Here is a 12,500-nt window from a genome sequence, read left to right as displayed (position 1 = left end):
GTAGCCGCGGGCTGCTACAGTATATTTATTTGGAATTGCTATACATGTCATTTGTATGCAAGGTGCACTGTATATCTGTGTGTGCACACTCTGGTCTGGAGATATTCTGTTTTGTCTCGTCCTATGTATAAATGTACAATCAAATGGCAATAAACCTGAGATTCAACATCAGTATTTCTCATTTTAGGTAACCTACCCTCTATGTGATCCCACAGTTTCCACCTCTTCTTTACCTAGTCCTGTTGTCTCTTTTCTCTCTAACTTCCCGCACCTCCCCCCAACCAACAGTGCTCCCTCTCTCTTCCTGTCTCTCCAACTCTTCCCCATCACCTTTTGCCCCCTCCCCAGCTTTTTTACCCCCTTCATGTACGTAATATATCACCTTTAATCTCAGAAAATGGTCCTAGCCCAAAACATTACCTGGTCGTTTGAAACCACAGATGTCGCCCAACCCTCTGAGTCCTTCCATTCTCTCAAGTTTTGCTAAAGATTCACAGGGTTTTTTTCTGTTTCTCTAAGATTCAAGATTCAATTTATTATCATGGTAATAAAACAGGGTTATTTTACATGAAATTTCCTTTTTCCTGCTGTAAGGCAGACAGATTCGCCACCGGCAGGAATTGCTTAGGCCCCTCCTACAGTCAGACTTAGTCAGAGAGAGAGCCCCCCTCCCGAGTCACCGAGGCACATCTGCTGCTCCTACAGCCTCACAGAGTCCAGTCCAAAGCATTGGCGACCCGACCTCCAGATCCGGACCTCCGACACAGTCGGGAACCCTTCAGCGCCCTCGACACCTCCTCACATCCCGGTTCCGATACCTGGTGCCCCTCCAGCCAGTTTTGAGCCAAACCCCTGCCAGCTGCAAATCTCCTGACGGTGGCCTCCAGCAGCCGACAGCTTCTGCGGGTTCCAAGCAGTGGGTCTCCTGCAGCCCTCGCATGCGCTGGTCCCTCAGCTGCAGAGCCCCCTCAGCAGCAGAGCCCCCCATCACTGGTCCTCCACCATGGTCACCATCACCGCAGGTCATCTCCTCCACTTCTCCCTCTCATAAGGGGGGGAGGGGGGTAATCTTCCCATCCTCTGGTGCCCTGCTCCAGTTCTCTGCTTCCCCAGAGTCTGCAGCTCCCTCATGGCCGTTGCCAGTTAACAGGCACAGCCATCTTAGGCCCAGACCCGCGGTTGTGGGATTTCCACTAAAACCACCGTCGGCTCCCTCAATGTGGCGTTCAAAGCCCGAGCGAAGCTGACAGCAGTCAACTGGGTGGCTGGACCCGACAGGAGTGCTGCATCTCCACTCCCTTCACGCCCCATGGGTCCGCATGGAATTAATAGTAACTTAGCTACAGGATCACGCACAGTAAATCCCACTCTGAAGGGATTGAAAACCCAACCACACAACTAACTTGGAGTAACAAAGAGAACAGACAAATAAAGGGACCCTCCCACATTTCCAGAGTCACCTCCCCACCCCAGCCACCAAAACACAGACAGAGACAGGCACCACATTTCATTTAACCTCTCACCCTTAATCCTCACCCACAGGAGACAACACCCAAAATCTGGGTACAAGCTACACAATAAACCCATCACCAGAAATGGACTCACCCCACCCCCACACCACCGGGCTCACAAATAGGCAGAGCCTATTTGCATTTCATCTGGTTTGTATCTCACCTAACCTGAGTAGGAAAAGCCTATCAACATTTACTCTGTCTGTCCCCCTCATAATTTTAAATACCTCGATCAAATCTCCCCTCATTCTTCTACACTCCAGGGAATAAAGTCCGAACCTGTTTAACCTTTCCCTGTAACTCAGTTCCTGAAGACCTAGTAAATCTTCTCCGCACTCTTTCTATCTTATTGATATCTTTCTTGTAGTTAGATGACCAAAACTATACACAATTCTCCAAATTAGAACTCACCAATGTCCTGTACAACCTCATTATAACATCCCAACTCCTGTACTCAACACTTTAATTCATGAAGGCCAATATGCCAAAACCTCTCTTTACAACCCTATCCACGTGTGACGCTATTTTCAGGGAATTATGTATCTGTATTGCCAGGTCTCTCTGTTCTACCGCACTCCTCAGTGCCCGACTATTTACCGTGTACGTCCTTTCTTGGTTTGTCTTTCCAAAATACAACATCTCCCACTTGTCTGCATCAAATTCCATCGGCCATTTTTTAGCCCATTATTCCAGCTGGTCCAGATCCCTCTGCAAGTTTTGAAAACCTTCCTCACTGTCCACAATGTCATCTGCAAACTTCCTGGTCCAATTTACCACATTATCATCCAGATCATTGATATAGATGACAAACATCAATGGTCCCAGCACCGATCCCTGAGACACACCACTAGACACGGGCCTTCAGTCTAAGTAACTTCATCCACCACTGCTCTCTGGCTTCTCCCATCCAGCTATTGTCGAATCCAGTTCATTACTCCACTATGAATACCGAGTGCCTGAACCTTCCTGAATAACCTTCCATGTGGCATCTTGTCAAAGGCCTTACTAAAGTCCATGTAGACAACATCCACACCTTTCCTTCATCAACATTCCTGGTAACATCCTATAAAAACTCTATAAGATTGCTTAAACACGACCTCCCTCACACAAAGCCACGTTGACCATCCCTAATCAGTTTCTGGCTATCTGAATAATTGATTATCTTATCTCTTAGAACACCTTCCAGTAATTTACCTACTACTGATGTCAGGCTCACCAGCCTATAATTTCCAGGGTTACTTTTGGAGCCTTTCTAAACAATGGAACAACGTGAGATACCCTTCAATCCTCTGGCACCACATTCACGGCTAAAGACATTTTAAATATTTCTGCAAGAGCCCCTACAATTTCTTCACAAGCATCCCTCCAAGTCCAAGGGAATATCTTGTCAGGCCTGGGGATTTATCTGCCCTTATTTGCTTTAAGACAACAAGCACTTCCTCCTCTTTAATCTGTATAGGTTCCATGGCCTTACTGCTCATTTTCCTTACTTCCCACGACTCTGTACATGTTTGTTGAGTGTATTCTGAGGAAACAAAAACTATGTAAGATCTCCTCCAGGACCTTCTATAATCCATTGAGCCCTATTTACAGACCATTCCTAGGAAATATCAGCAATAGTGGAAAGAGAGGCCCCAGTGACCTTCTCGGCCATTTTGATGATCCACTGTATCCTTTGCCTTGCAGCTACCATCCCACACAATGATGGATCCAGACAAGACACTCTCAATTTTGCTCCATTGAAAGGTGGTCAAGATAAGGGCAGATAGCCTTGCCCTCCTCCACCCCTTCAGGAAGTGCCTTCCTGACTATGAGGAGGTGTTTTGGGTCCAGGATGTGCACGCCAATAAACTTTGTTCTCTCCAATCTCTCCCTGACAGAACCATTGATGTGTAGTGGAGAATGGCCGACTTCCATCCTCCTGAAGTCCACAATCATCTCCTTTGTTTTGTCCATGTTCAGATTCAGCTTGTTGTTCTCACACCATTTTTAAATTAGACATACAACATGGTAACAGGCCCTTCCAGCCCATAAGCTCATGCCACCCAATTAACACTCAATTGACCTGCAACCCTCATACATTTGGAAGGGTGGGAGTATTAAAGTGGACCTGCAAACACTTGACAAACGAACACAAACACGGTTGCCAAGTTCTTTAGTTTGGCTTAACAAAGCATGAGAACTCCGTTACAGCAAGAGGCACTGCCATCTGCTGCTAATCTTGATTTAGGGTACCAATTTGAAACACCGACCATCCTTTCCCTCCTACTGATGCTGGTCAACTGCTGAGTTCCTCCAGCAAAATGTGTTTTGCTCTAGATTTCAGCATGGGGGGGGGGCTCTCTTTCCACTATTGCTGACATTTCCTGGGGTTTTTTCATCAGATACACTCAACCCTACAGAACAATGCAGGTTTATACTTGTACCGTCAGATGACAATAAATTTGACTATTCAGATACCCATCAATTTTCTGCCTTAAATACACCTGGCCTCCCCAACCACCCATGACAGCAAATTCCAAAGGTTCACCAATCTCTGGCCTAAAGAAACTCCTCCTCATCTCTTGGGAGACCTTCAATCCTGAAGTTGTACCCTCTTATCCTTGACTCCCCTCCCATGGGAAGCAATTGAATGGTTTATTTTCCTACACAAATATATAGATGTACTTTCTTGCTGTATTTTCAGATGTACCTATATATAAAACATAGGAAAACATATAAAGAGACAAAACAACATAATTCAAAGGATCATTTGGTGTAGATTAGGGTTGGTGTAGTGCAGAGAGGTTCAAGAGCCTGATGATTGTTGGGGAAGAAAACTGTCCTTGATCTCAGAGACTTCTGTCCCTTCTGCTTGAAGGGAGCAGTGAGAAGAGGTTGTGACCAGGGTGATGGCTGCCGATGTTTTCTCTCAGAATTATACCGTTTCTGTTGACTTTTGTTTTCACCATCCTTCTGACTATTCACCATTCCCCCTTCCATTCACTTTGAATATTTAATCAGATTCATAACCAGGTGTGAATCAGGGAATTTAAACATGCAGCACGGTAGCAGGCCCTTCCCACCCATGAGCCTGTACCTCAAATAACCTACAACTCTCGTATGGTTTTTTTTGAAGGGTGGGAGGGAACCAGGTCCCCCGGGGAAAACCCATGCAGACACAGGGAGAATGTACAAACTCCTTACAGACAGTGTTGGATTCAAGCCCGGGTCACTGGTGCTGTAATGGTGTCATGTTAACCGCTAAGATAACCATGTCACCCCAAATTCTCATCTCTCTTGTAGAATGCAGTACAATAATTTTTCTCTCAAGAACCAAACGCATCACCACACTTCAGAACATCTTACCTGGGTTTCAGAATCCAGATCACAAAGAGAGCTTGAGCAGATTAGGTCTTTATTCCTTGGAGCGTAGAAGGTTGAGGGGGGATTTGATCGAGGTATTTAAGATTATGAGGGGAATGGATAGAATTGATGTAGATGGGCTTTTTCGACTGAGAGTAGGAGAGATTGAAACAAGGTCATGAGTTAAAGGGTTAAAGAGGGGGATCTTCTTCACTCAGAGAGTGGTGGCCATGTGGAATGAGCTTCCGGGAGAAGTAGTGGCGGCAGGGTCCATTTTGTCATTTAAGGAAAAATTGGAATGGTACATGGATGGGAGGGGAATGGAGGGTTCTGGGCAGGGTGCAGGTAGATGGGACTAGAGGAGAGGACTTGGTTCTGTTTTCGTGTTGCAATTATTATATGGCTATATGGTTAAAAGTAAAGGTTCCATTCTTGTCACATAATACTACATTTAGAATGTAACATACATGAAATTCTATAAGTTTTGGGAACCGTAAGACAGACAGAGAGTTGCCACTTTATCCAGCGTCCCTCACAGAAACCTACAGCACCTGGTGTTCCGAGATGGTCTCTCCTCCAAGTACTGAAAGTAAAAGATTTTTCTAAAATTTTATTATCAAGTTAGAGCTTCCTTGGTTGATAAGTTTGGTCATAATTTAGGAAGAATAAATTAGAAATATTCATAAGTAAAGGGGGTATAAATAAGTTCATTTCAGAGATGTATAGATTACTTCAAGAATTTGCTCCAAAGTTATGAATTAATTAATCAAGATTAAGATGGGATGTTGATTTAAATAGATGAAAATGATCAGAAACAACTATGTGAAGAAATTATGACAAAATTATAGATTAGTTCAATATAATTTTTTACATCAATTATATTTTATCTCCTTAAAAATTAAACAAGTTGAATTCAACACTGTCTGATTTATGTCTGAGATGTGGCCAGGAAGTTGGTTCCTTTTTTCACTCTAGGGTAAAGTCTTTCTGGTTTCAGGTTAAAGATTTTTTTTGGAGGAAATACTATAAGTTAAACTCTCACGGGATCCAATCAACGTTCGTTTTGTTGGGTAATATTAAAGCGGTTAGTATTAACTTTTGAATTTTTACAATTGGCTTCAGCTGTTTATAGGAAGTGCATGGCCATTAGTTGGAAATCAGATACAGATTTTGGGATGGAGAGCTGGTGTGTTGAATTATGTATTCCACTTGAGAAAGTAACATAATCGGGGGCGTGGCAAGATGGCTTAGGGAGCGGACGTGCATTCCCGGTCTCCCCCAGGCAGTTATATAAATACCCGTTTTAAGAATATTTCTTTTCTGTTAAAAGTCTTTGTTTTGTTTATCAATTGTTTTTAGTTTAAAATGGCAACAAAGATTAAGGAAAATAGAGTTCAAATACAGAACAAAACTACACTCTCCGACTTTGGAAGAAACTCGGCCTACTTGCCCAGACAGAACCACGGAGTCAAGGCTGGAATTTTCTTAAGAACGGAGCTCATTAATTGGACTGTCGGATAAGCTGGCCTTGGACACCCCTTTGAAAGATGGTGATGAATATTGATTTGAAATGTTTTATGAAGATAAATTGAAGACTTGAAAAAAAAATTTAAAAAAAAACTTTTATTGATTGTAAACAATGTTTAACTCAGTGTTGGGAGGGTGGAAAGGGTGCAAAATGTAATATCAAGTTTGGATTTTCAAAAAAAAAGTTTATGAATAAGATTGGTTAAATTGATGGACCGGGGTTTTATGGATATAAGAAATGATGATTTTTCGGTTTATACGTGTATTTTGTCTGCCTGGGGGGGGCTGGGAGGGAGTGGTACTCCTGCTCCCGAAAGTCATATGCCACTTGTGGTTTATACCACACCCATTTGGGTTTTTGGGAATTAACCACCACAAGGTGGTTTCCTAAGGGGTTAGGGGAGGTGGGGGGGGGGGGGTGAAAATTTGAAAATTATTTAGTATCTATTATGTAATATTATACTAAGTCAATTTGAAATGAATGTATGGAGATATTATAAATAAATTTCGAAAAAAAAAGAGAAAGTAACATAATCGACATAATAAATATCATTTTTTCTTGGAAGTATGGAGCCCATATTTACAACATGTTGGTTTGAAGATGTAAGAGACTCCTGGTAGTCCGTCCCGCTGTTAACCCTTCACTCCATTTATATATATATATTGAATTAATAATTGTTACCAACATTCTCCTGCAGGATGGGAGGGATGAGGGGCTTTTTCTTTCCTTTTTCCTATATATATATATATATATATATATATATACATATGTATATATATAAATATGCTACTTGTATTCTTCCTATGTGTACTTTTATTCAATATGTACCTCACTGACAAAAGGCAAAGGAGGAAAAACCCAACACCCAACCCCAACCCACCAATGTTCCCTTGCAACCTCTGCAACCGTGTCCGTCTGTCCCGCATCGGACTTGTCAGCCACAAACGAGCCTGCAGCTGACGTGGACATTTACCCCTCCATAGATCTTCGTCCGCGAAGCCAAGCCAAAGAATGTATGGATGTGGTTTACAATTCTTAAATCAAATGTTAATATATAAATAGAAAGAAAATAAAATTTAAACTTGATGTTAGAATTGCAGAATCAGCCAATTGTTTGACTGTTAGAATTTTCCCACCAAACCTTTCCAGGAAGCCTGGCTTTCAATAGGCAGAGAATTTGGAAAACAAAATAAAAAATCTAATTGTTTCACATTCCAAGCATATCAATTGGGCTCTCCCTTGGCACAGATATGTAAAATGAAATGCAAATAGTATCACATTTGTACCTTTTATTCCAAGACAACAGAATCTTTCTGACTTCCTATCACTGGTTTGAATTCTAACTGAGCATTTAAATCAGTCGCACAAACTAGCCAACAGAGGGCTGGAGCTGGATGGGATTGTTAGCTTGATGTTTTATCCCAGGTCATTTCAAAATCATTTGCAGGTGAAGGGATTTGCCCTCATTGTACCTGCAGGTCTACTTAAGAACAGACTGAACACAAAACGGACTCTGATTAATGAATGATACTTGAATACCTAGATTACACTGTGCTCAATCACTGATGTTATTGGCCGACTCTCTTGGCGGGTCACGTAGTACCAGGAAGGATGGGATATCGGGATTTCAGGATCAATTTGCCTGTGGCTTTCCAAAGAATGAATCAAGCAGATAGTAAAATGAGAAGAGTTATTTTTTTTCTCAAAAGTATAAAATCTAAGTTGCACCAAATAAATATTCTCCGTGTCCATTCTCCCTCATGTTGATATCTCTCCACCCCTTGGATTGTTTGAGAATTAACTCTGATTTACCCTGTAATCTACACCCAGGCTAACATACCCCTGGATAATCCAAGCCTGCAGCTCGTACCTGGGTATCAAATATGATCTGTGCCACCCATTCAAACCCTTCGAGGCAAAGACCCTCAGCACTCAGGCCATGCCCTCTTCTCAATGCTGCCATCAGGAAGGAGGTACAGGAGCCTAAACACAAGGGACAGTTTCTTCTCCTCTGCCATCAAACCACAGACATGACCTCACTCTCTCCTAGTTTACACAAATTTATTTATTTTAAATGTAATTTATAGCAATACTTGCACCTGTGATGCTGCCACAAAACAATGAATTTTGTGACATGTTCATGACAATAAATTCTGATTCTGAATTCTTCCCAAATTATCTATTAACCTGCATGCAGATCCACTGATTCCTTTGCGTGCTTTAATTCCCCCCCCCCCCCCCCCACCACCACCTCACCCTCTACTACCTATGCACAGTCTAAAACAGTGGTCCACAAACTTTTTCTTTCCACTCACATGCCACCTTAAGTAATCCCTATGCCATGTGATTAGGAAGGGATTGTTTAAGGTGGGATGTGAGTGGGAAGGGAAGGTTGAGAATCACTGCTCTCGGCCCAATTGTTACTGAAATATTTTGCTTGAGAAAAATTGTTCTTAGCCCATTTCCTCTGGAGATCTGAAGCGGCACACATAACCAGTCAATGAGGGACGATTAAAACAGTGGTTCTCAAACTTTTTCTTTCCACCCACATCCCACCTTAAGTAATCCCGATGTCATAGGTGCTCTGTGATAAGTAAGGGACTGGTTAAGATGGTATGTAAGTGGGGGGGGGGGGGGGGGGGGGGGGAGGGGGGAAAGGTTGAGAATCACTGCTCTAGACCCAATTGAAATATTTTGCTTGGGAAAACTTGTCATTGACCCATTTCCTTTGGAGTTATGAAACCGTCCACATAACAAGTCAATGAGGGACTATTAAGGCATGGTTTTCAAACTTTATCTTCCCACCTTAAGCAATCCCTTAGGAATCACAGAGCAGCTATGGCACAGAGAATACTTGAAGTGGTGTGTGAGTAGAAAGAAAAAAAGTTTGAAGACCACTGCTTTAAACAAAAAAAAGTAGCCTTCCACTGGACTGCCACGTCTGACTTGGTTACACTATAATTGCGGAATACAGTGTGCACTAAAGCCGCCGTCCTACGCATTCACTCAGCTGGGACTTAGTATTTCTAATTCATTTTTTGCGCTAATTGTTTTATATACAAACCCCCAAACACATTGATTAGATTTCAGTCTCTGAGCCCATTATTCCGCTCATAAACTTTGTGAATCTCTCCATTAGATTACACTTAGTAACCTGCACATGGTATCGATCAGCCTCTGCCAACACACAGGTCATGCAATACCGAGAGATCGTTCAGTGGACAGGCAAGGGTCCAAGCCGCGAGGCGCGAAGAAAGGGTTTGATTGGAGATTCGCCGCTTTCGTGGTACCCGAATGATCACTGCAAGTGTAATCGCATTGCGGATAACGGGTACATCTTGGGCTTTGCGTAAATGAACCCTATCTGCCCTGCACACAGTGTCACGCTATATTATAGCGGAGGGGAGGGAGGCAACGCTGAGAATCAAAAAATGAATTGTCCCAGATTCCTTCAACTGGGCTCGTGTCCTGTTCATTTATGTGAGATTGCGAGGTAGAACACCAAACCCTTGCAAACATGTTTAAGTTGAGAGAGGCTATTTTAAAATAAAAGGGGACTCTGGCGGACAGGAGACCTTGAGGTGTTGACTGTGCCGTCCTGCTGCAGGGGGGATATCCCCCAGTGAAGAGGGAGGCAAATGATGTGTCTCCTTTGTTGGACAGAATATCCACCTGTTAAAATGAATACTTGGGGAGAAAGTAGGAATCAATTCGACTGCTTTTGATGGGCCAAACGGCCGTATTCGGGATTGTCAGAACTGGTCGGATAAGGGTCTTGGTTCCAATTTGCCCGATAAGCAACAGTTAGACGCCGGAACGCCGGTGCCGTCTGGATTTGATGTTGATCGCCCCACAAACTGCTCAGTCCGCTCTGCCAACACGCCCCAATCCCACAGGGAATAGCGCTGACGTCTTTGGCCCTGCACCCATGCATCTCCTCGCAACGGAAACGTGACCTCCCTTCGTGGACGGAGACGTGCCGATGGTATAAAATCAGCAACTTTCAGGCTGTTGAGACTTGCAGACGAAGAGTTTGGGTCGGGCGAAGGCATCTCGTCTGGCGAGGACGAAGAGGGCAGAAGCCACAAAGGCATCGCAAGAGAGATAGAGGCAGTTTCACATTCAGCACCACGGACAGCGGTCGACGCCAAGGCAGCGAACATCCTCGTCCTGTAAGTTTTCCAAATGAACACGCTCGCATTATAGGGGCTCTGTCTCCCCCACCCCCACCACCCCCCACCTTCGTTGACGTGGCAGCTTCTTCTTGCAGGGAGTTATCGATAGATCCAACTGTGCTGTACCCTAACTGGGCTAATTTGGCCCTTGGTCTAACCCTGGGAATAATTGAATTGGAAAATATGGATAGAAAGCAGGAAAAGAGTACTGAGGTGGCATGGTGTTATGGAATGGTGGGGGCAGACGCGAAGGGCCGAGTGGCCTTAGAAGACGGAGCATGACAGCACATTGCAGGCCCTTCGGCCCACCATGCTGTGCCGACCTATATATCACCCAACAAAACCTTCCCGATCTCACAGCCATAACTCTCCATTTACTTGCATATATTTCTATCCTTCTTTAGAACTATAGAGCATCACAACACAGAAACAGACCCCTTCGGCCCTTCTAGTCTGCGCCTTATCCCACTAACCTGCACCCAGTCCATACCCCTCCATATCTCTCCCATCCACGGACCTGTCCAAATTCTTCTGAAATGTTAACATTGAGCCCACACTCACCATTTCAGTTGGTTCCACACCCCCACCCCTCTCTGTGTGAAGAAGTTCCCCCCAAACTTTTCCCCTTTCACTCTTAACTCATGTCCTCTTATGAGTATGAATTAAGCAAGATATTCAGACCAAAATGGAAACGGTCAGTGAAGTTCACTCAGAAGGAAGGAGGGGGACGGAGGAGAAGACTTGTCCGAATTTTTATTATTGAGTAATTCAATTTTATTTTTGCATTGCAGGATCTTTCGAAATGGTGATCGGATTCGGCTCCCATTCGGTGACACTTTTCGCCCTCCTCAGCGTCCTCTGTTCCCAGGGATCGGGCTTCCCAGCGCTGGGCAGTTACTCCAGTTTACGGTAGGTGTTTCTTCGCGTCGGGACGGCCCATCTGAATTGAGAGGGCACTTCACATGGCCGGACCCAACCCAAAAAGAAACCGTGTTGCCCCCCATGGGCATCATTGAAGAAGGCAGCGAGAACAATGAGGGAGCCGGGGTCCGGGATTCAAGTTGGAAAGGGTTCAAAATATTTCCTCACTTCGTTGTAAGATCTCTCCCCAACGGGTTGTTGCCCGGATCGATCTCTGGATGCCTTTCCTTACACACCCCTGATAATAATTCAAAGTGTTTCCCTGCACGTCTCAGTCAGACTCATCTTATCCATAATCATCCTGAAGCGAATGGCAATGTGATCGCGGGTGCACAGATGAACCGCGGTGAGGAGTCACTGGGGTCAATGTGAGGGGACTGAGGAGAGGCGGCGGCGGCTGGCGGGTTGTGACGGCGAGCAGAGGGATTTTCTCTCTTTCCCCCCCCCCCTCCCTCTCTCTCTACCCCCTCTCTCTCTCCCCCCTCCCCCTCTCAGTTTCACTCCCACCCTCTCTCCCCCCTTCTCTCTCTCTCTCTCTTTCCCACCCTCTCTCTTTCCCCTTCCCCCTCTCTCTTCCCCCTCCCTCTCTCTCTCCCCCCTCTCCCTCCCTCTACCCTCTCTCTCTCTCTGCCCCTCTCTCTCTCCCCATCTCTCTCTACCCCCTCTCACTCCCCTCCCCCTCTTTGTTTCTCTCCCACCCTCTCTCCCCCCTTCTCTCTCCCCCTCTCTTTCCCCTTCCCCCCTCTCTCTCCCCCTCCCTGTCTCTACCCTCTCTCTCTCTGCCCCTCTCTCTCTCCCCCTCTCTCTCTACCCCCCTCCACCTCAGTTTCTCTCCCACCCTCTCTCCCCCTTCTCTCTCTCTCCCACCCTCTCTCTCCCCCTCTCTTTCCCCTTCCCCCTCTCTCTTCCCCCTCCTCTCTCTCTCCCCCCTCTCCCTCCCTCTACCCTCTCTCTCTCTGCCCCTCTCTCTCTCTCCCCTCTCTCTCTACCCCCTCTCTCTCCCCCTCCCCTTTGTTTCTA

At 45.1% G+C, this 12,500-nt stretch overlaps 1 protein-coding gene across 1 annotated transcript in view; it reads left to right on the top strand.

Annotated features, from left to right (window-relative positions):
- The first annotated feature begins 11,361 nt into the window (after positions 1 to 11,361).
- LOC138762334 (VIP peptides-like) overlaps positions 11,362 to 12,500 on the top strand; it is a 25,329-nt gene continuing 24,190 nt past the window's right edge. Inside the window, exons 1-2 of the mRNA XM_069936108.1 lie at positions 11,362 to 11,468; positions 11,756 to 11,826. Coding sequence (XP_069792209.1) covers positions 11,362 to 11,468; positions 11,756 to 11,826 — 178 coding nt within the window. The remainder of the gene's footprint in view (positions 11,469 to 11,755; positions 11,827 to 12,500) is intronic.

This window comes from Narcine bancroftii, chromosome 4 (genome assembly GCF_036971445.1).
Source record: "Narcine bancroftii isolate sNarBan1 chromosome 4, sNarBan1.hap1, whole genome shotgun sequence".
NCBI lineage: Eukaryota > Metazoa > Chordata > Chondrichthyes > Torpediniformes > Narcinidae > Narcine > Narcine bancroftii.
The sequence above is the reverse complement of the archived record's forward strand: the minus strand, read 5'-3'. Positions and strand labels throughout refer to the sequence as shown.